Source organism: Ylistrum balloti, unplaced genomic scaffold (genome assembly GCF_031769215.1).
Source record: "Ylistrum balloti isolate Yb309-2 unplaced genomic scaffold, AGI_CSIRO_Ybal_v1 Utg369730, whole genome shotgun sequence".
Lineage (NCBI taxonomy): Eukaryota > Metazoa > Mollusca > Bivalvia > Pectinida > Pectinidae > Ylistrum > Ylistrum balloti.
The window spans coordinates 313,929-338,614 of NW_026781945.1; the positions used below are offsets into that span (position 1 = coordinate 313,929).

The following is a 24,686-nucleotide window of genomic DNA, read 5'->3' on the forward strand; positions in this document are numbered from 1 at the left end:
TATTTATACATATTCTGTGATATAAATCATTCAGTTTATTTCCAAATGCAGTACAGCATATAGGATTTACAAATCAGGGTACACACAATATCAATACAGTTTATGCAACATGACGGTGGAGAACACTACACACAATTAAAACGTAAATAATTTCATCAGGTATTCTGACAGTAGCAATTGTTTCCCAATTAATTTCGATTTGATCTCACAAGTTTTTCTAACTTATGAGATAAAAATAATTGTAATCAACTTATTGGATACAGACAATTTTACGGATTTATAATATAATTATATAATTTGTAGTTAAATTACAAAAATAGTCATGCCTTACATCATCATCATCATCATCATCATCATCATCATCATCATCATCATCATCATCATCATCATCATCATCATCATCATCATCATCATCATCATCATCATCATCATCATCATCATCATCATCATCATCATCATCATCATCATCATCATCATCATCATCATCATCATCATCATCATCATCATCGATGTCAATTAATCATCATCATCATCATCATCATCATCATCATCATCATCATCATCGATGTCAATTAATCATCATCATAATCATCATCATCGATGTCAATTAATCATCATCATAATCATCATCATCGATGTCAATTCATCATCATCTTAATTATCATCATCAACAACAACGTCAATTATCACCATCATCGACGTCATTTCATCATCATCATCATCATCGATGTCAATTCATCATCATCAATTCATCATCATCATCATCATCATCTTACTTATCATCAACAACAACGTCAATTATCATCATCATCGACGTCATTTCATCATCAACATCATCATCATCATCATCATCATCAGCAGCAGCAGCAGCAGCAGCAACTTTAATTCAAATCAGTTCAAATTCAAGTCAGTCGAAAAAATTAAAACCAATATCATAAACATGTATTTAAGATGGCGTAGAACACAACAGACACAGTTAAAACATAAACCTCTACATTCATTTATAAACACACAAATTTACTAACTTAGAGAGGATATTTTTAGATTTAAAAGTCAAAGACTTACGAAGATAAAACTGCAGTTCAAACCGGTCAACAATATGTTTATATAGTATACACTTGGATGAATTTTCAAGACTGTTTCTTGTCTCTTGAATGAAAACATCATGTAACCGTTGAGTATATAGCATCAAAAAATGCTATTCATTTGAAATACACTGAGTCAACCAAACATCATGAATGTCGATACCAATCTGGTATTTTATGGCACTACGTTCTCCACTCGGTAATTTTACCTCTTCACGTTTGGTCCTTTTTTGACGTACCTTTACAGGTATGAAGCTGACTTAACTGTACCGAACTAAGAATAAAATAGAATGGGTAAAAGAACCGGACTTTATTTTCCGTGTAAACAAATGAAAATCGGACACCTGTTATACAACTAGTACTTTTCCTGTGTTCTTGTAAAATCTAGAACCCGTGTGTTTTACATGCATTAAAAAAAGGTTTAGATTTGAAACAATGTATCACTGTATAGGTGCCGTGGGTAAACAAGCACATCCGGATCTGCTGGAGTTTATGTAATAAGTAGCAATACTGCTAGTCTGTACCCTGCTGACTTTACGTCCGGTGGTTAACACAAGAACTGACACTCGGTCATGCTGAGGAACAGGCAATATTTGTGATTATTCAACACAATTACATATTTACCAGATGGCCTGTCAACAATTCATGTTGCATCTTGACAGAACATAATAACCAAAGGGATTCCAAGCTGACCGGCTGGATTTTCGTGTTTACAAAGAATAGCTGCGAGACAGACCCACCCGCCTTGATTATTCGAAACACTGGTTATTTATATTCTGTATAAACGTGCACTTCACTTCTAACGTCCGATTTTTTTTTTTTTTTTACACTCGAGAGTTCCCTTCTGCCCAGTTTATGATGTATTATAACCATGTACATAATAGTCTTTTGTTTTGAAATTTGGGCTGGTTAAACACCGACATTTTAAAAATGTTTGTTCGTCATGGTTTTGAGCCTGGAACGACACTCCTATATTTTTATTTGTGACGGAACTTCAAACACCACCGAGTTCCTTACGAAATTAGCTTATACCACCGGACAATCATTACAACTTATATTATCATCTACAATAGAAACTATCAGGAGTTACATACATTGAGTACCTGGCAGATTTCAATTTCGTCAGTTACTAAATTGTCCCTATGTAATACGGGATTAACATTGTAACGTAACAATCTTAGTCACATTAGGTAAGGATTGTATTTAACCTTGACCACGCAGTTCAGAGTGATGCATTTTGACAATACCAACAAAGGCAAAGTGAAAACCGTCGCTATTTGTATATATCAGGTTTGCGTCCACATAGCGATACAAATTAAGAAACAGGAGGTATGAACACAATACAATATCAAACCAACATATATTTAGTGAAGTGTTTTCAATTTCTGTAACCTGATACTCATGTCACGCGCTTTTCTCTAGTTTTTATATATTTACTGTGCTGTTCAATTATACCCCCTCCAAACACAAACACAAAAGTTCTCCGATTTAAAATTGGCGTCCAAACCTAAATGGTAATATGAACTCAATGAACTTAGGTAAACTTCAATATAAACAGAATGTGTTATGAAGAGGACAGCTGCATGGTCACATGGTTATTACGTCACTATGACATGATATCTTGATAAGATAGGAAAGGGAGAAAACCTTCTTGGAATTCCATTTGCAACATGACCCGACACAGTTTAACATTTCATTGTGCTTGGATCCCTAAATTACGAAACTGTACAGGATATGGATGACCTCGTACGCTCCCATTTATATCTGATGTGAGGTTCTCAAGATATTAGTCTGATTCGGAACAGGATGTACTGCGCAGGTACAATATGGACGAATACAGACAAACAAGTGTAACATTAGATGCCTTCCTCACAATAACGAATAACGCGGCATATAGGAGAGTAACAATATCCTTGTAATTTTAGGAGCTGTTCATCTCTTCACTAGAGACAGAAGTGCACCAATCAGACACAGAAATAAACCAAGCGAAATATCGCTTAAACAAGGGTATTTGAACTTTTCTTCAGGCTGATGAGGACATCGCCTACTCTGGTCGACCAAGATTAACATACAAAGATGTAATGGTAGTTGCCGATGAAGCAGAAGGCATACACCATTCCGGAACACCTGGTCTTATTCTCCTTTTTCAGGAGTTTGCATTAAGATTTGACGACATACTGGCATTGACCTTGTTATTATAGTTTAACTGACCACGTCCATTATCCAATGTTAATTTTTGACGTTACTTGTGATAAAAACTAACCACGAAGATGTTCTTGTAAATCTAAACACCAATGAAAACATTCTCTGTGGAAATCATCGATCTGTCCACGATCATTGTGTGAATAATACAGCACCTAGGACATGGAAAATTCTGTTGTCACATTTGATACTAATATGACGCCAGGGACAAGAACCGTGATATACTCTTTCCGATTAAAACAAGCAGACGTAATAACTTCTGGAAGAGAACAAATTAAAAATCAATATTTTGGCAAGTAACGCGTAATAATATCTACTTCATCAAAATATGGTCTGTTGGTGGATGTAGTGTACTCACAACTGACGTACAATTATCAAAACATCGATGTCTTGGCAAATCTCATCATCTGGGATTAGAACTCTACAATGTCGTACAGACAAAATACTTTAGACAACACTAACCAGACCATGTCTTCGTCTGTCGTCGGAAACACGTACATTCCGAGCATTCCTATCTCCATTGACAAATACTATTTACATTGTCAACACTCTTAGTTGCAGACGATAACTTGAACAAGGTTTAAAATTTGATAATTACTAATGATATTAATTTATATATTTATTGAAAATATTTGGGAGTATATATTTATCTATAATAGACATTAAAACAACAAAAAGCGACGAATAAATGAAAATGCTGCAAAAAGTTCAATAACATGAAATGACAAGGTTCAATAACTTGACATAGCAAGGTTCAATAACATAACATGACATGGTTCAATAACATGACATGACAAGGTCCAATAACATGACATGACAAGGTTCAATAACATGACATGACAATGTCTAATAACTTGACATGACAAGGTTCAATAACATGGCATGACAAGGTCCAATAACATGAAATGACAAAGTTCAATAACATGACATGACAAGGTCCAATAACATGGCATGACAAGGTCCAATGACATGACATGACAAGATTCAATAACACGACATGACAAGGTCCAATAACATGACATGACAAGTTCAATAACATGACATGACAAGGTCCAATAACACGGCATGACAAGGTTCAATAACATGACATGACAAGGTTCAATAACATGACATGACAAGGTTTAATAACATGACATGACAAGGTTTAATAACATGACATGACAAGGTTCAATAACATGACATGACAAGGTCCAATAACATGGCAAGGCAAGGTCCAATGACATGACATGACAAGGTCCAATAACATGACATGACAAGGTTCAATGACATGACAAGGTTCAACAACATGACATGACAAGGTTCAATGACATGACAAGTTCAATAACTTGACATGACAAGGTTCAATAACATGACAAGGTTCAATAACATGGCATGACAAGGTTCAATAACATGGCATGACAAGTTCTAATAACATGACATGACAAGGTTCAATGACATGACAAGGTTCAACAACATGACATGACAAGGTTCAATGACATGACAAGTTCAATAACATGACAAGGTTCAATAACATGACATGACAAGGTCCAATAACATGATATGATCATTTAAAACTTCTACTGCCACACCTTACAACGGAAATTTAAAAAAATACGATTTTGCTTATGCAGCCTGTTGTCAAAACGATATATAGTAAACTTTTATTGTTTGTCCGCATTTCTTTTTATTGTACCATAAAACATCACAGATGTGTTAGCATGTTTTAAATAAACTATGTCATGTAAGATATTACAGGCTTGGGAAGTTTGTGGTTAGAGATATTTCTAAAGTTTACAATCTCACATTTACATATTTAACCTGTTTATAAATGTAAACCAGGTTACTCGGATAAACAAACAAAGTTCGTACGACATGTCATTTTGTAACAGTGTTGTTGCTAAAAATAGAACTATAAATCATGTCTGACTTGTTCATAACATTGTGAAACGTCACGTTGTATTGTATTAATTATCATACAGTCATACAATCTCACTGTGTGTCGTAAGAGGAGAATTTAGGGTTCCTGTTGAATCGGCCAGTTTCTTCTTTGCCTTTTTCTAAGTAAGGATTAAAAAGATCACAATCGGTCTGCAGACTCCATATTGGGATCACATTCTTTCTGATCTTCAAATGACCATGGTTATCAGTGTCATCCTAAACACATGTATTAATATATCCGAGTTTGATCCTGGATGCAAACGTAGGTGCCCATCGACCGTCGTCCTCGTGTGCTCCTGGCTGTAGATGCCATTTAGATAATCGTCCTCATTTGTTTTCAGCCGTAGGCGCCCGTCGGACAGTCGCCCTTGTTTGTTTGTTGTTGCAGGCGGCCTTTTACGACAGTCATCCTCATGTGTTTCTTTTTTCAGGCGCCATTTAGACAGTCGTCCTCGTGTCTTTTTTGCTGTATGCGCCCTTTACACAGTCGTCCTCCTGTGTTTCTGGCTGTAGAGGCCATTTAGACAATCATCCTCATGCGTTCCTGGTTGTAGGCGCCCTTTAGACAGTCATCTTCATGTGTTTCTGGTTATAGGCGCCCTTTAGACAATCATCCTCATGTGTTTCTGGTTGCAGGCGCCCTTTAGACAGCCATCTTCATGTGTTTCTGGTTGTTGGCGCCCTTTAGACAGTCATCCTCATGTGTTTCTGGTTGTAGGCGCCCTTTAGACAGCCATCTTCATGTGTTTCTGGTTGTTGGCGCCCTTTAGACAGTCATCTTCATTTGTTCCTGTTTGTAGGCGGCCTTTATTCAGTCATCTTCATGCGTTCCTGGTTGTAGGCGCCCTCTAGACAGTCATCTTCATGCGTTCCTATTTGTAGGCGGCCTTTATTCAGTCATCTTCATGCGTTCCTGGTTGTAGGCGGCATTTATTCAGTCATCTTCATGTGTTCCTGGTTGTAGGCACCCTTTAGACAGTCATCTTCATGTGTTTCTGGTTGTAGGCGGACTTTAGACAGTCGTCCTCATGTGTTCCTGGTTGTAGGCAACCTTTATTCAGTCATCTTCATGCGTTCCTGTTTGTAGGCACCCTTTAGACAGTCATCTTCATGCGTTCCTGGTTGTAGCCGCCCTTTAGACAGTCGTCCTCCTGTGTTTCTGGCTGAAGAGGCCATTTAGACAATCATCCTCAGGCGCCCTTTAGACAGCCATCTTCATGTGTTTCTGGTTGTTGGCGCCCTTTAGACAGTCATCTTCATGTGTTTCTGGTTATAGGCGCCCTTTAGACAATCATCCTCATGTGTTTCTGGTTGTTGGCGCCCTTTAGACAGCCATCTTCATGTGTTTCTGGTTGTTGGCGCCCTTTAGACAGTCATCCTCATGTGTTTCTGGTTGTAGGCGCCCTTTAGACAGCCATCTTCATGTGTTTCTGGTTGTTGGCGCCCTTTAGACAGTCGTCCTCATGTGTTTCTGGTTGTAGGCACCCTTTAGACAGTCATCTTCATGTGTTTCTGGTTGTGGGCGGACTTTAGACAGTCATCTTCATGTGTTTCTGGTTGTTGGCGCCCTTAAGACAATCATCCTCATGTGTTTCTTGGTAGGCGCCCTTTAGACAGTCATCTTCATTTGTTCCTGTTTGTAGGCGGCCTTTATTCAGTCATCTTCATGCGTTCCTGGTTGTAGGCGCCCTCTAGACAGTCATCTTCATGCGTTCCTATTTGTAGGCGGCCTTTATTCAGTCATCTTCATGCGTTCCTGGTTGTAGGCACCCTTTAGACAGTCATCTTCATGTGTTTCTGGTTGTAGGCGGACTTTAGACAGTCGTCCTCATGTGTTCCTGGTTGTAGGCAACCTTTATTCAGTCATCTTCATGCGTTCCTGTTTGTAGGCGGCCTTTATTCAGTCATCTTCATGCGTTCCTGGTTGTAGCCGCCCTTTAGACAGTCATCTTCATGCGTTCCTGTTTGTAGGCCGCCTTTATTCAGTCATCTTCATGCGTTCCTGGTTGTAGCCGCCCTTTAGACAGTCGTCCTCATGTGTTCCTGGTTGTAGGCAGCCTTTAGACAGTCGTCCTCATGTGTTCCTGGTTGTAGGCGCCCTCTAGACAGTCATCTTCATGTGCTCCTGGTTGTAGGCGCCCTTTAGACAGTCGTCCTCATGTGTTCCTGGTTGTAGGCAGCCTTTAGACAGTCGTCCTCCTGTGTTCCTAGAGGTTTCGAGGTTATAAAACTGAAAGGAAACAAATTAATAAACCACTTGTTTAGTAATCATTACATATTTCCTTGATGCTTTATTGTTTTCTTATTCCATTATCTAAGTGGGACGTATAACCTCCAAATATAACATGCACTTTCTGATAAAGGTTTGAAAGTTGGCACAAATGCACTTTTCTCGAAATACCATCATATCTAATATCTTAGTCCAAATCACCAGTGCCATATTGCAAATGTTATTGAAATGTGTATGACTTTTCACATTTACCCGCACCACCATTTTTAATTTTATATTTATCTATATACTTCCACAAGGAAGGGGATATAAATTTCATTCCAAGGTCGATTTTAGACAGATAAGCTAGAACAGCAAGTAAATTTTATTTGATAACATAGGACAGACTATAATTGTGTTGGTGGGCATCAGCTCAATAACTACAATCGATACACTACATCAGTGAAGTAGTGAAAGATAATATCTGTTACCCTGTAATTCATGAGCTACAACTTTTCAGGAGATTTTGCATTCAGTAATAATGATTATATAGAGAGTCAATATTTAAGTCACGAAGGCACAACATTATGCAAGTTGAACGACATGAAAGACAAATGCTTAAAATATTGCAACATAAAATACAAGGTGAAACATAAATCACGAGAATTGAAGTACGGAAATCTAGTAGAACAAGATCTGTGCTGGTTGTCTAGTCACGTAAATACTGAATATCTCAGGGATAAAGCGAATAGGAAATTTCCAAATGCATGTTGCTTATTTGCATGTCTCATACTTTTATCAGGAATGTCAATGATGGGATATTTCCATACAGCTCACGCGTACATGCATGTGACAGCCCAACAGATAATTCTGACGTTTATATGTATATCTGTCATAATGTTAATTATTTGCAGTTAATCAACGATACCATAATTTCTGATAACAAAAAGAATACATCTTGCCTTAATTAAAACTATGATAAATGATGAACGAAGAAAGATACCATTTGGTACCACTGAAATACACCATTCCATGTTTTGACACATATTTACAAATCTCAGGTACACATTAATGTGGTGACCTAAACTCCATTCTAAACTTGGTCATAAGTTAATGATAACTCCCTCCCCTGGGGTATGGCATACTGCTTGCTACATTTATATTTAATGCGCTGGCCAGTCAATGTTGCTCTTTATAGCTATTTAGTAATTCTATTTTATATACAAAAACATGAATTTTCTATCTATCGTTCAAAAATATTTGGTCCCAGAACAAAGGCTGTGTTGTATGTCTATGTTATCTCATGCAATCAGTAACTATGAATGTGGAATTAGATGTCTGCATCGTTAATTCCTCTGAACCACTGGAGGTAAACACAGCACAGCTGTTCAAATATCTTTTCCATCAATGGTCAGTTTTATCAAACTCAATTTACATGTAATATTTTTTGCGGATGTTTTATGAAAAATACAAATCTATTCTTTGTAATTCTTGATAATGATAAAACACATAAAATATTTATGACTCAAAATAAAGGGAAAGCAGCATTTATCAACATACCGAATAAGTGTTGAAAAGTTGTTAACCTGGTCCTGCTGTTTAACAATTAAATCAAGCAGTGTAACACGAGGGAAATTTTATATGTCTAAATCTAATACACAAGCTTGTGAATAAGGAACCGAGTACGAATTTGTCTAACTTCATATGTCATACATATAATGCTTCTTTACATTTCATTTAAAAATATTTTATGATCAACTTTCTAGAGATAACACAGAACATTCATCATTAAAATCGTGTTGTGTATTTTTTTTAAAACTGTAAAATACATCAGGGGTTTGTGCCCTTGTGTATCTTGATAAGACAAAAATCATGTTTAAGAATATATATATAGTGATATATTTCATACAAGTTTTGTTTAAAGCGGATAGCCCTAATCATCTATGTAACATCAGTTTAGAACAGGACGTTACGATTCCGACCATGTCATACACGTGCGATGTCAAATTAATGCATGAACGTACATTACACAGACATGCACCATCTATAGATAAATTACTTTTGAATATTGGAATCGGTCCAAAAATATCTAAGATTAATTTGTATCCGTTATCATCCGGTATAAATCAATGCATCATTCATACAATCTTCTTATATGTGGAAAAATTCTTAATAAACTGTGTTCAATCCAGAAATATTATGTTTTACAAGAACAGATATCTACGTTTAAGGAGCATAGCTAGTACAAATCAAACGTAGCAGACATGTAAAAAGAATTGACTAATTTTAAATAAAAAATCTTATTTGGTCTTAGGACATACGATGGGCCCAAAAACAATACACAAACAAAACTAACTCCTCATGTTCAGTGTACAAAAAAACCCTATGAAGAAAATCCCGAAAACAAGTAAAAGGTAATGTTTAGATTCTGTCAATAATACCCAACACATCATTGTATATAGCAAATAGACATGTACAGGGCTCTTAATTCTACTTATTTACAAGCTTACAACACAAGTTCGCTAGTATTACAAATGTAACTGCATGTGGGTCGTTTCATCTGTCGGCACAAGCACACATGCATGATTGAAGATATGGGCATACGTGTAAAATCTAGTAATGTTAACCCTTAAATGGCCTCTGGATGGGAACGATAAAATATAACATATTGTGGGGCTTTTCTCTGCCGAAATATATGTAACAATAAATATGATAGTGTACATATTTAGATACAACAATTAAAGATAGCATACCAAACACGTTGTATTCAATTAAGTGTAAGACATGTAGATATCTACATTTACATTCATGTAGAGGGAAGCCCGCCTTCTCTAACGGCTTGTCGTTGTTATTGTAAAGATAACCTAGTGTTTGTTTACATCAGTGATATTGTTCTTTCGTTCAGATCCAACATGTTCCAGTCTGCAAAAGATGAATCGCATTAGAATACATTTATTATAATCTAAAACAGGGACAATCTTCATGTTAATTGAAGCTCACCTACAAGGTCTAGGCGCGGAGGGGAATTTCCATGACGTTGCTCTATAAATAGCTAATGGAAAGATACTGACTGGGAGGAACACTACTAACGTACACGGCAATCCGGCTTATATTGAAATCGGCGCTCAGTGCGAAAACACCGTAAACACCCAAGTATATTAAAATACATGTATAAAACCAACCCTTTTATTATCGACAAATAATTAAGAAATGAAAGGTAATATGTATCCTAGTTTAGCCGATGGTGCCGAGGGCGAAGGAGAGACGGACTATATTTTCCCGAGAGGCCCAGGATCTGGGGGACACATGGCTAATGAAGTGACCGTGGTTTCAGTGGTGAGTCAAATAATTTAACCTTTTTTGTGATTAACACTTTTGTTTTATTAACAAATTAAAAATCCCCTGAAGTATTTCAATGAAATCAAAATATGCGAATGAGACACTTGGGAACAAACGTTATACAGGAATAAATGTATTTAAATTGAAAATTATTATCAAGAAATTACATCGTGTATTTATCAACATGTTTTTGATAGAAAAGTTCAGTGGTATTTTCTATATTTTTCGGTTGAATATTGCGTTTGTTTTAACTTAACTGGTTCTTACAATACCGTTCGATTTTGTAATAAGGAATGGTTCTGTCATATCTTGAGTGGAAATGCTCTTCCTTCAGTCAACTTTCTGGTTAATGAAACCGGTTTACTTAAGTGACAAAAGTGGAACAAATCCTTTTACTTAGGAACGGAAACGTTAAAATAATCTTTCATTCTCAATAGATTCTTTCAAGCGGAGTTTTTTTCATTGTCGCATTTGATTAAATGTGGCGCGCTTTTAAACGGTCTTACTATTCAATCTGTATTTCTATAGTAAGTTTGCATCCTTTTAAAGGTATAACGTTGCTACATAAGTCCTTGTCATAATTTAGCATCAGATATGCGATGTTTATTTCGTAATGATGTTATTTGAAATCCAAAACTTCCCGTAACACACCTCCGAATTCTATATTGTAGTGACGCGGTCCGACCACCTTTCGTTCTCTACATCAAAGATTAGGTTACACAATTCTCAGCATATCAAACGCATTGTGAAATTTATTTTATGGAAATATCTAGAATGTTAGCCAGATATGGCAGCTAATATAGATATAAACCACATTTCCTTTAAGTTTTACATCTGGGTATATCTGGAAACACTCGAACTGTCTATTATAGATAATAAAACCCACACGCCTTTATTTTATACCTTTTTTTACCTACATATTTCCCGGTATTTCCAAATCCGTGCCGATGATATACAATAAAGACGACCAGGCCGACTTTGTCAGCTTACATTCGGTAGATTGTCTGGAGTGACAGGACTTACATAGAAATTGATCGTGGAAAATTTTGCCGCCTGTCGTTAACGGTTTAGTGACACAGCCGCACGCGTGTCTAGATCAATCAAGCGTCCGTAAGGTTAGCCTAGTAACAACACAAGCAAACATTTAAAGTACACCTTTAGTTGATGTATATAAGAAATGTGCATGCGAGAATACATTATGATATTTTCTTTCTTTTGTTATTCAAGAAATATATCGGTGTTTGTTTTAACTCGATATAATAATGACTACGTACACAATAGAAATAAATGTGTTTTCATTTGAGTTTCCTTATTTGTATAACAAATACTTCTTAAAACACTATCAAATATCCTCCTCATATGTACATTACTCATACTCGGCCCAACCTTAAAATGGAACATTCATAGCATACCAGAGATTCCAGTGTATAAAGACCATGAATAGCGCGATTACCTAGCTTTAAACCTAAAGAAACCCCGTCACTGGTACCATGGAAACTGTTTTGTACATTTACACGAGAGTAAGATTTTCTGTGAACTCTGCAGGCAGCATCCTACAGAAGCAGAATCTCGCATTAGAGGAAGGATAGTAACTATGGTAACGAGGCGATAAATCACCGCGCGTGAATGCGTTTGTAGAACGGAAACGCGAGACAAAAAGTCTTCAGTGTAAACAAATAAAAACTTGCTTCAATACAAACAATGCATCCACGCACTCATACAAATATACATATACACATATAAATATTGACATTTCCTAGAACTGATCAATTCAGCATAAATATAAGACGGCAGGTTTTTCGAGGAAGTTAATATGATTCAAGCTTTGGTGTTTTTCCATTGGATGCGAGTGCGCCTGCCCAGGCGTTGATAAACTGTCAGAACACGCTCACATCCTGAGCAATTATATTTATGGTGATTCTCGTTTCCTTATTCGCAAAATTATTTGACACGTTAGAAAATTGCAATGTGTAGTACCAGCTAATTCATAATGCATTGTATATAACGTAAACCAATCTGAATGCTTTAATAAGTGCAGCACGTTTACAAAATTCAATAACGATAAGTACGTAGTGTTCAAACTGCAGCCATCGCTAGATCAATAATCGACTGCTGTTGTGAAAACAACTGAGTCTAGCAGTCGTCAAGGAAAGCGAATATCAGCGCGTGCTGGTAGATTTCCACAAACTTCTTCAGTGGCAAACAGCTGGTTATTGTTCTTCATCGAACGTTTTGATTGGTTCTTGGTGTCGTAAAGAATTTGCGTTAAAGTGTTAGAAAGGTAGATAGCGCCTTCAAGGTACACTGAGCATGTATGCACTGTTATCGCATCGACATCTTCTTTTAAAAATGGGCAACAGAAGTCTCAGTTTAAATATACATATACTGACTTATATTTCCTTAGGGATCCTGGTTTAAAACATTGCCGACATCTCAAATTACAGATGAGTGATTTCATTTTAAAAAGGTGATATTATTTAAAGGCATTTTCTGGTTTTATTAATCTGCATTTTGTCGGTATCAGTTTTACCGACATGTTTCTGCCAGTTTTAGACATATTTCATTTTTCTTAACATTTCACCTGTTTTTGTTACCGTTTGGGTATCACAAGAAGGTGTCTCTTTGTCATAAGTACGCAAGGTGAAATATACATAGTAAATGACCTATGTCGTGTTTGTGCCGCAAAGTTCAGTCCCCTCTTTAAACCTCTCCCTACCTAGAAACACAATATGTCACAATACACCTACCAGTGAAATGATTTTTTTTCTCTCTTGGGAACATCTCTGTTGATGAGTAAGTGGGTTTCTGGTTTGGTCGGTATGAGAGGGTTAATTTACCCAACCGTCAAGGTAATTAACAGACCGATATACTAGCGATGAGGGGAAAAACATGTTTAATGACCTAGGCAAAGAGCTTTAGATATTTAGATGAAAGATCCACCGGAAAAGTTCCAAGACATCTCCCATTGACGGAAAAATACATGATTTGTCTTTGCCAAAAATGTTCATCAATACATGAAAGTGTTAAGACAAGCTATTACATTGATTCCTTTGTATACACAAGCACCTTTCATAATTATGTAGGATGCAGACATGGCCAATTAGCTAATCATCAATTACTACTAATGTTTGGCGCACTGCTAACGTTTTATGCCTTGCTGCAGTTTTAATACGTGTATCTTCTAAGCCGAAATCGGAAGAAAATGTCCTAGATATAGGCCATTTAGCTCAGTTGTTGTAGATTATGATTGCTAATAAAAATAGATCAACAACAACAATCATTAGGTAATGAATAACACAATCGCAAAATCTTTCCTGTTCTTATCATGCATAAGTAATAAGATGACACAGTCACATATTAAAAACTTGCCTGGTACATATCGCAACACGAGGTGAACGAGAGAGGCACAGCCAGATATTGACTCACTTTATCTGAGTCAGCAGCTGTCTGCAACAGCTTGACATTAATAGTGTCAAAATTATACACTAGGGAAACAGAAAATAGCACACAAATACATTTAGATAATTTATAAAGAAATGGCACTGTTAAAACGCCAGCAAATTTTACACATCGATTTATAAAGATGTTATTTCTGCATTTATAAAATTGTTTCATTTCCTCTATTTTTTAGTCTGAAGTAAACGATCTTCCCGAGAAGTGCTCCGAGGGCACAAACGACAGTACAAGCACAAGCACGGGTAGCGGAAACGAAGAAGAAAGAGCTACTTGGGGTGGCAAACTCGAGTTTCTACTGACTTGTATCTGCTATGCTGTCGGTTTGGGAAATGTATGGCGATTTCCGTACTTATGCTACAAAAATGGCGGCGGTGAGTGAATGCTACAAAAATAACAGTAAATAGATTTATTTGCGCTGAAGAAAGAGGCAAGGCGACAGGATATCGATTTTTTGTTTCGTTTATAGAAATACCATTTTCAATGCCTGTAGCATATTGTAGACATAAATAAAACTCTCCTGGTAATTTTCCACTGGACCCATCCAATTTATTCATGTTTAATGTCATGGCTCAGTTGTTTTAGTTTTTTTTAAATGTCATTTTTGTGTCATGGAACGCGATGTGTAGGTTAGCGAGGCGGCAGTGGATCAATCGAAACTGCTCCAATGCATGAACTCGATTTACCCGCCAGCGTCACGGTTGACAACTTGTGCATGATAATACCAACCCTTTCTCTTTGACTAAATGTAATTGTCTTCAGTGAAAATCAGGCATTCAACATCGACTGTAATCCGAATCTGTGAGGACATACCGGTCACTTATATAAATTATGATTTATGTACATTGTGTTCATGCGAAAGTATTTCCATCCGGAAATCTGTCTTTTCCCGTTTATATACGATATCATTATAACCAGCGTGCCAACAGGAAGCATACTAACGGATATCCCTCCTTCTAAACGATATTCACGCAGTACGAAGACGTCACTTCATGCTCACAGCTGATATGTATGTGTGAATGTGAAAAAACAACAAATTGATCTGACATAAAATGAAAATAAATCACATGTTTAAACTTGTATGTTTGTTCACTCGCGTGAATTTAATACGTGTTTATGTTACAGGTGCCTTCCTTGTTCCGTATACCATCATGTTGGCTATTGTTGGACTGCCATTGTTCTTTCTGGAATTGGGCATTGGTCAATACGCCAGTTTAGGTCCCATCTCTGTGTGGAAAATGAACCCATTACTTAAAGGTAAATTGATTTGTTTGACATGGTCATTGAGCCAACTGTAGTATTTTTCGCTACAGAAACTACGAATATAGCAAAATAACTTAAGATAACCCAAGGTTTTTTGTTCCCATTTGCCAATTGCGCTGATCTAACAAAGATTTAAAAGCATTCTTACTAACGTTAAAGCTGTAAACAAAGTAACAGATGATTCAGACTTTCATTACATCAACAGTTTTAGATTAACAGCAAATCTGATGTACGCTATGTTTATTTTAATTGCAGGTTTAGGTTACGCTTCAGTGATTGTGTCCTGGCTTATTGGGCTTTACTATAACGTGATTATCTCGCACGTGCTGTTCTTCCTGTATTCGTCCTTTACCGATAAACTACCATGGCAAGATTGCGACAACGACTGGAACACTCCACACTGCATCTCCTTCGAGCAGCACGTGAATGGTAAGTGTTAATCAAAGTACACACCATAATATTACTACACTCAGTTGGAACTGACACAAACCTCCATCCCTGCCCCAGCCTTCTTTTAGAGCTAACTCACACGCCACAATAACGAGAAAGAGAGCTTCGATTGGAGGCCACTCTCTCTTGTTGTAAAACATATCATTGTTTCGTATGTACCCGTCATTACTTTATCTATCATACGTCATCGCTTTCCATGGTCCCATTTCTACTCGGTGGTTTGTGTTCCTTCTGGGTTTAGGAATATAGCATGCTCACACACCATAGTACCTTCAAGAGACTCCCAGCTGCGAAAGATAATCAGGGTTCTTAATCTTTTTCTTATAGGTTCTGTAAACCACACAGCTCACTCCAATGTCAGCAAAACGCCTAGCGAGGAATATTACAGGTACGGGTATGATATAACGATATAACCAAGCATGTTTAGTTACGGTCCACCCTAGCTCCATATCTTCATGGAGTGACTGGGTTTTGTACGTTGAACAATTTACTTACCAGTTATTTAATCATTTTGCAGAAATTATGTCCTCGGGCAGACGGATTCCATTGATGAGATAGGAAATGTGGAATGGCATCTCGCCTTGACGCTCCTTCTTGCCTGGGTAATCGTCTGTCTAGTCTTACTCAGAGGAATCCAGTCTCTTGGAAAGGTACGTAATTTCACATTTCTTCATAATAGTTCATTCAACTTACAATGATATCATTTACGGAAGATCTCAAAATATACCATATTTCAATCTTATGTATTGAAAAACATTATTTACGAAAATTCTACTGCTATCTTGTTTCCATACCTGATATTTTAATTTGTTTCTCTACAGGTTGTATACTTCACGGCTATCTTTCCCTACGTGATGCTCACAATCTTGTTTATCCGGGGTGTCACCTTACCTGGTGCGGCGGACGGTCTAATGTATTACTTCAAACCCGACTTCAATAAGTTGAAAGAGACACGGGTGTGGAGTGACGCAGCCACACAGATTTTCTACTCCCTTAGCGCATGCTCCGGAGGTCTGATTGCCATGTCTAGTTACAACAAGTTCAACAATAACTTCTACAGAGATTCCCTTATCGTCAGCGTCATCAACTGCGGAACCAGTATCTTCGCCGGAATGGTCATCTTTGCTGTTCTTGGTTTCATGGCTCAGGAAAAAGGAATGGATATCTCCAATGTGGCTGATGGAGGTGTGTGTTTGACGACAACGACTATACTTTGTTTCAGTTTGGTATCATGAAGATATTGTCAACAATGTGACATCTCATGGTTGAATTTGAATGATACTATCAAGAACAAATATCACATTTAACTGATTAAAGTTCCATACGTTACGCTAGTGGTTATATTAGGTCATGCTAGACCAATCTTGAACTTTATTCTGTGTTGTTGTTTATAATGATTTACAATACTTTACCATCTTTGTAGGTCCGGGACTTGCCTTCGTTGTTTACCCAGAAGCTCTAGCACGTATGCCTGTTGCTCCACTTTGGTCAGTGTTCTTCTTCATCATGATGGCTACTCTCGGATTCGGCTCTGAGGTAAGCAGGAACATAATTGACTTAATCAGAAACATCGACCTATATAACAAAACGTTATAAAATGGCAACATTTAACTCCCTGATTATGTCGTGGGTTGTTATGGTTTTTTGGTCAAACTTACATTTGATATATTGTTACTACATGACCACATCCATAGCACAAGCAATCACAGTAATGTCATATATTACTTCCTTGTTTGTATTTATAAAACCATTTTGTATCCATTGTACTTAATCGAAGTCTCATTTTTTCAGTTTTCCTACGTTGAGTGTGTGTTCAGCGCCTTGGCTGATGAATTCCCCATCTTGAGAGAACGTCGCAATAACATCATCTTTAGAGTCGTCGGCTGTATCTTCTGTTTCTTCCTTGGTCTCCCAATGGTCTGCAGTGTAAGTATTTTATCGATACGAAGGGAGACTACTCGGGTTTTATAATACAGTAAACATGTACATAATTATATTTTCGTTACTGCACGGTGTGATTCGTTAATAACCCGAACCTCTCACTGATATCCCGTTAACAATGTCTTTGTTATATGTTGACAGGGCGGTATCTGGCTCCTGAACATCGTTGATTACAGTGTTGGTGGGTTTCCTTTGTTGGTTGTCGGTATTATGGAACTCGTCGCTGTCAGCTGGATTTATGGTAAATAAGACACATCAATTATATAAACTTTAACTATCATTAAGGTGCTTGAAAGGAACTGTTCGCATATTAATACACATACATGTATAACATTATTGTTATTGGAATGTCTTAACATTTCAAGCGGTGTTACCTGTTATAAGGAAGACAATGATTTTGTTTTTGCATTAGAACTAACCACATCCTACATGCACCACAGTTGTCTATTTCTTAAGTAGAAAAAGCTTACCCTTTCGGGGCTTCTGGTCTTATCCTCTTTGTATTTTTTCAGGAGTCTCTGTGTATTTTTTCTTTTGTTCATATTTTGTCATAGCTTCATCGAATTGGTATATGATTGTGTTACCATGTCGATATTTTCTTTGTTATTTTAATCTCATTACGTTTCTCCTGTGTATTTACAGGCTATGACAATTTCTCGGATAATATCCACGCTATGCTGGGAAAGAGACCAAATATTTACTGGGAAATTTGTTGGAAGTTTGTTTCGCCAGCTGTTATTGGTGTAAGTAGTCATTACCATAAATATACGACATGTTTGAGAAACACATTTTTTTATTATTTGATGATTTATTTTAAATAACGTAGATATAAAATAAAATCAGAGAATATCATGCAACTCTAAATAGCATATTGTTTATTTTTACTTGATTTCTGACCATGTTGTTCCTTTTCCAGGTCACTATTATCTTGAACATTGCGCTGTACAGCCCACCAAGCATGGATGGTCAGTTCTACCCCTGTTGGGCCAATGCTCTTGCCTGGTTAATTGCTCTTTTCCCTATTATTGGAATTCCCGGATTGTTCTTGTACAAATACTGCAGGGACGGTGGATTTGAGGTAAGATGTGTGAATATACTCTTCAATTACAATATAGCTTAGGTATTTATCTATCGGAATGGGCGGAAATCAAAGTGTTTTCACGAAGTAGTCTATTATTAATGTTTCTCGCTGACAAGCGTAATTACCATACCCGATGTATATCGAAATATTTGGTATACAAGTATTATCTGGTAATCGATTGAAGCAAATATTAAGTTTGTTCTTCTAGAACATGGACTCGGTTTGATATGAGTCCAAAATCAGTTAATGCTATGAGATGAAATATTCATTGGGTATTAATGTTTAATTTTAAAAAGTCAAAGTCAACGTTATGTGAAGATGTGCTAAAATTTGTGATATTTCCTTGCAGTTGATGAAAGAAAGTATGAAACCTGATCCTACCTTTGGACCCGTCATCCGGTATCCTAACGTAGACGATTCCTTCACGGACATGGGAAATATTCATACTAATGGTTACAATCCAGCATTCGCAAAATCAATGGGGAGTTCTTTATCAACAAGTACCAAACTTACGGACGTTCCTAACCTAAACTTTACACCGGCGTCTTCAGTTATTACAATATCAAAACTGTCAAAAACAACGGATAAAGGGCCAAACGAATCTCGTCTATAGTGCATATCTCAAATGTCCTTTTCACGTGCTGAAAGATGAGTGAAAGAACACGTAAGTGAGGGAGTGTGAATAAGATTCATATTTCAATTGTCATCGACATAAATTAAAAGACATGATATATGACATGAAATTTACATAGCCTATTTCAATCTTACTTTTTTTCTTCTCTGAACAGAAGCGAATCATAAAATATGAAAAAAACATTGAAAGTTTTCTTTGACGAGACACCAAATCAGAGGTTGTGAACAAATTGATCTAAAACTGATTATTTCTTCTAATCTGTCATACGGCAAAGGTGTTTTTATTGTGTCATATATCAAGTAATTGATACCCATCAATTGTGATAAATTAATATCGTAAAACATTGACGGAATATTGTGATATCCACAAATATGTTCCAATTTATTTTTCATTTCTATTTGTTTTGTTGAACTATTTTATAATTTGGCCCCCACCACATGTTGTCTTTATGTGAATTGAATAATCCAATCGTACTGCCATTATCTATCGATGAACTGCCAGATTCGATCTTAAATTTTACAAACCATAATTTGCTCAATCGGAAAAATCACGCCCACTTTGAAAACCGCAATTTATAGCTGCTGTCGTTTTCCTTCTTGATGCTGTTGAAGTCATGACGTCAGTCTGAAGGTAGTCGAGATGTTTTGTCAAACAGGATGGAGATTGGGTGATTGATTGTTTAAAGTCTGTGAGATTTTTAGATTTATTTTTTATTAATTATTGCGCTAAGTCATGAATTTGTTAACAGGATTATGTTTGATGGCATTGTGCAAATATGCTTTTATATCGAAGGTGCTCGACGTTTAAAAAAATGTTTTAAAAGTTTTTCTGTCAATAACAACACTAAGCTATTACGTGGTATGTATTTTCAAACTTCTACTGTTTTTCAATCATTTGGTTTTGTCATTGTAAATACCAACATCGTGTTCAAATATTCCTGTTTCTCTATACTTTTTATCTTCAGACATGTATTATGTGTGATGGTATTTTACCATTGTCTTTCAGTTCTAAATAATGTTGACGCATGCGCACTGCAGTGTCTTTAACGATTGTGTCTTATACGCTTCATGCTTTCTTGTACCATTTTTACACACATGTACATTTGTACTTAAATTCAATTCTGCTGTTAGTTTCTATTTCATGGTATACAGTTTAACAACGCTTTTTAAATGTAGTGTTAAAGGGCGTTAGACTGATTTGTTTTCAATAGTCAGCTTCAAAGTTCTTCAGTAAATGAACCTTCCTGACTCTGAGTATTGAAGTAAAATGGTGATAAACTTGGTTTTAGTCAAATTATTGATCAAAATGCAGGTAGACCCTGCTTTATTTACTTGGTTTAGACACTAAATCACACTTCAGTTCAAAATAAATTGTGACTTCACTTTTTGTAAACTAAATAAGAATAAGACATCTGTTGCATCTCCGCTATCGAGTTTGAAAAAAACTTTATCTGAAATAAATATTTTCTTTTGTTGTTGTTAAACCTCACATGTTTGTAAATATTGCTTGAAAGGAATGTAAATATGTTGCCACCAGTGTTTATATCTCAATGAGAAACACTTTATTTTTACCACAAGTTAATTAAACGTATTTTTGTTTTGAAGGGAAAAATAACAATGAGTACTTATTTCTAATATCAATTCAGATCTTTTATAAAATTGAAATAATGTTTGGGAGAGATAAAACAACGTAAGGACTGCGATCTTTTTGTGATGCTGCCACCTTACAGATAAGAAAATCATAATAATATTTATTTGTGACAAGCCCATTTTTAAAGCATTTGGTATAAATTGTGTGAAATTAATAACATTCCAGAAAAAAGGAATGCATAAAGTTATTTTATTTGAGAAATTTGGGACTGGTTGAGCGTGAGAGAAAATGTCGACTGTGCACTGATAAAACGACAATGCAGGTGTATAAGGAGATGTGATAAATTATTTTGTAAATATATATATTACGTAATTGAAATGCTTCCTAGATAGCACACCACACTTGCCATGATGTCTTGTGATACGTATATACTAGTCCAATAGTACTTAATGATATTTCACAGAAACTAACAAAATACTTCTTTAAATGTTATTAGATTTAATCAATTAGCACTGAAATATATCCAATATAAAATTTTGACGTTCAACATCGATTTAAGTTAATTAATATCCCTGGTTTTAGTAATTAAATCAAATTCGAAAATACCATATTTGGACATTAACAATCATATAATGATAAAATAACTGCTGCTCTTGACAAGCAGTCTTTAATGCCAGTATATAAACTGTGATGTTGGTAATGATTATTCTGACATCATATCGTTTATTGTTACGTCATTAAGGCATGCGTGTTAGGCTTTCCGACATTTGGAGGTGAAGATGTGTTGTTATCTATCACATGCATGTATATTTTTGTATTGCTACAGTACAATACGACAAATAAAATTGTTAAAACTTAAGTCAAGTGTTGCTTCTTTGTTATATCAGCTAGAACAAATTTTGACAATCTTGAAATTCGCCGATTATTAGCGCACCTGCACCGAAAGGCCAAGTGAGCTTCTGTCGTTGTGCGGCGTCCGTCGTCCGTCCGGCGTCAACTTTTTACTTCAAACTTCTTCATCTCAATAACAGAGGGGCCCAGGGTACTGATATTGGGCCTGCAACATATAAGGATGGATGGCTACCAAGTTTATCATATGAATGACGCACATTCAAATATATGAAAATCTTCCAACTACTTCTCAGAAACTGATGGTATTAATATTATACCTGCATCATGCTGGGCTGAAGGGCTACCAAGTCTGTTTGAATTAATATCCTTGACCTACTTTCAAGGTCACATGGGTCAAATGGGTAGAATAATCTTCGAACAACTTCTCTGTAAGAGAGTGGCCAATGGTAATAATATTGGGCGGTAGTATACTTGGGGGAAAAGGACTACCAAAAGTGTTCAAACGAATGACCTTTACTCACTTTCTAGGTCACATGGATCATGTGTGTTAAAACCTTCAAAGAACTTTTTTCATCCTAGGAACATACCAGTCAAATATCAGGCCTCTTAGTCCACGAAAAGAAGTCGTTTAAATTTCATTCTAGCATGCGACGTATCAGTACCCTGGGCGTTCCAGTTAATGGGGGAAAAGTCGTTTGAAGATGTTCATACATTTGACCTACTTGAACGTGAGTTTGTTGATCAAAAGGCCTTAACCTGACGGATGAGTTTTTTAAAGTAAGGCTTTTGTGTATAGATATGTCAAAATGCTCATGCTCTCAATTTAATTTTGTGTGCGTTCTAAACTTTCAAACAAGATCTTAACAGAATAAGAAAAATTGCTTCGTTTGATTTTCTAATGCATAATTATTTAGTTCAGCGAAATATCACTATACATATGCCCTCAACCGTGAAAGTAAAAATGGGCGATGGTTCAGATAAGAATAGTGAATAATTCATAACACACTCTCACTTAATGTGCCTGGGACATTAGTGAACTTGCGTTAGTGTTTTTATGATGAACGTCATATGCAGACAGCTGTCATTAATTGTAAATGTTTGTAGAAAGGACAAAACACCATATGTGCATTGTGTAAGATCCCAGTAATGTGAACATTCAGACCCAAAGTATTTCTTCTGAAATAAATATGATAAACTCGAGGGATATTCAAAATATATTGATCACATACAAGTCCATATTCAATACTGGCGTCACTGACGCGATAAACAAAATAGCTGAATCAAGCTGCTTTGTTAGTCGACTCTTTCGTTGGAAACAAAGCTTTCTAAGGAAGACGTAAGTGATATACATGTAATTAGACATTCTGATGTTTCTGTATACAATAACCTAGCCAAAGAGAGTGAAATGTCATATCATCTATCAACAACATTTCAACCACATTACTTATACAGATTGTTAGAAAATAAAGACAGAGATAATTTTGAAGTTGTACCGGCCAAGTAAGACGATTAAAATCTGGTTATGGTAATTTAGTGTTTGGAAAATGAAGGTCATGGAGGAGTGGAGACACCAATATTATTAGAAAATAACAGGGACCTATCAGGGGACCGACCTATTAGGGGACCAATAACGGGGACCTATCAGGGGACTGACCTATCAGGGGACCAATAACAGGGACCTATCAGGGGACTGACCTATCAGGGGACCAATAACGGGGACCTATCAGGGGACCGACCTATTAGGGGACCAATAACAGGGACCTATCAGGGACCGACCTATCAGGGGACCAATAACGGGGACCTATCAGGGGACCGACCTATTAGGGGACCAATAACAGGGACCTATCAGGGGACCAATAACGGGGACCTATCAGGGGACCAATAACGGGGACCTATCAGGGGACCAATAACAGGGACCTATCAGGGGACCGACCTATCAGGGGACCAATAACAGGGACCTAACAGGGGACCGACCTATCAGGGGACCAATAACGGGGACCTATCAGGGGACTGACCTATCAGGGGACCAATAACGGGGATCTATCAGGGGACCGACCTATCAGGGGACCAATAACAGGGACCTATCAGGGGACTGACCTATTAGGGGACCAATAACAGGGACCTATCAGGGGACCAATAACGGGGACATATCAGGGGACCAATAACGGGGACCTATCAGGGGACCAATAACAGGGACCTATCAGGGGACCGACCTATCAGGGGACCAATAACAGGGACCTATCAGGGGACCGACCTATAAGGGGACCAATAACGGGGACCTATCAGGGGACCAATAACAGGGACCTATCAGGGGACCGACCTATCAGGGGACCAATAACGGGGACCTATCAGGGGACCGACCTATCAGGGGACCAATAACGGGGACCTATCAGGGGACCAATAACGGGGACCAATCAGGGGACCAATAACGGAAACCTATCAGGGGACCGACCTATCAGGGAACCAATAACGGGGACCTATCAGGGGACCGACCTATCAGGGGACCAATAACGGTGAACTATCAGGGGACCGACCTATCAGGGGACCAATAACGGGGACCTATCAGGGGACTGACCTATTAGGGGACCAATAACGGGGACCTATCAGGGGACCAATAACAGGGACATATCAGGGGACCAATAACGGGGACCTATCAGGGGACCAATAACA

General features: G+C 37.1%; 1 protein-coding gene across 1 annotated transcript; it reads left to right on the forward strand.

Moving 5' to 3' along the window:
- The first annotated feature begins 10,558 nt into the window (after positions 1-10,558).
- LOC132565653 (sodium- and chloride-dependent GABA transporter 1-like) lies at positions 10,559-22,023 on the forward strand. The gene is made up of 13 exons (XM_060230347.1): positions 10,559-10,749; positions 14,384-14,579; positions 15,331-15,462; positions 15,724-15,897; positions 16,246-16,306; positions 16,436-16,568; positions 16,740-17,103; positions 17,342-17,454; positions 17,710-17,844; positions 18,001-18,100; positions 18,502-18,602; positions 18,776-18,937; positions 19,290-22,023. The coding sequence occupies exons 1-13, from the start codon at positions 10,624-10,626 to the stop codon at positions 19,551-19,553; spliced, it is 2,061 nt and encodes a 686-aa protein (XP_060086330.1). The 5' UTR covers positions 10,559-10,623; the 3' UTR covers positions 19,554-22,023.
- The last annotated feature ends 2,663 nt before the right edge of the window (positions 22,024-24,686 follow it).

What these genes read in the sequence shown, in the direction of transcription:
- LOC132565653 (XM_060230347.1), top strand. Translation starts at nt 10,624, where the DNA reads ATGAAAGGTAATATGTATCCTAGTTTAGCCGATGGTGCCGAGGGCGAA. An exon ending in GTCTCCCAATGGTCTGCAGT is followed by an intron (nt 17,845 to 18,000) that starts GTAAGTATTTTA and finishes ATATGTTGACAG; the next exon opens with GGCGGTATCTGGCTCCTGAA. An exon ending in GCAGGGACGGTGGATTTGAG is followed by an intron (nt 18,938 to 19,289) that starts GTAAGATGTGTG and finishes ATTTCCTTGCAG; the next exon opens with TTGATGAAAGAAAGTATGAA.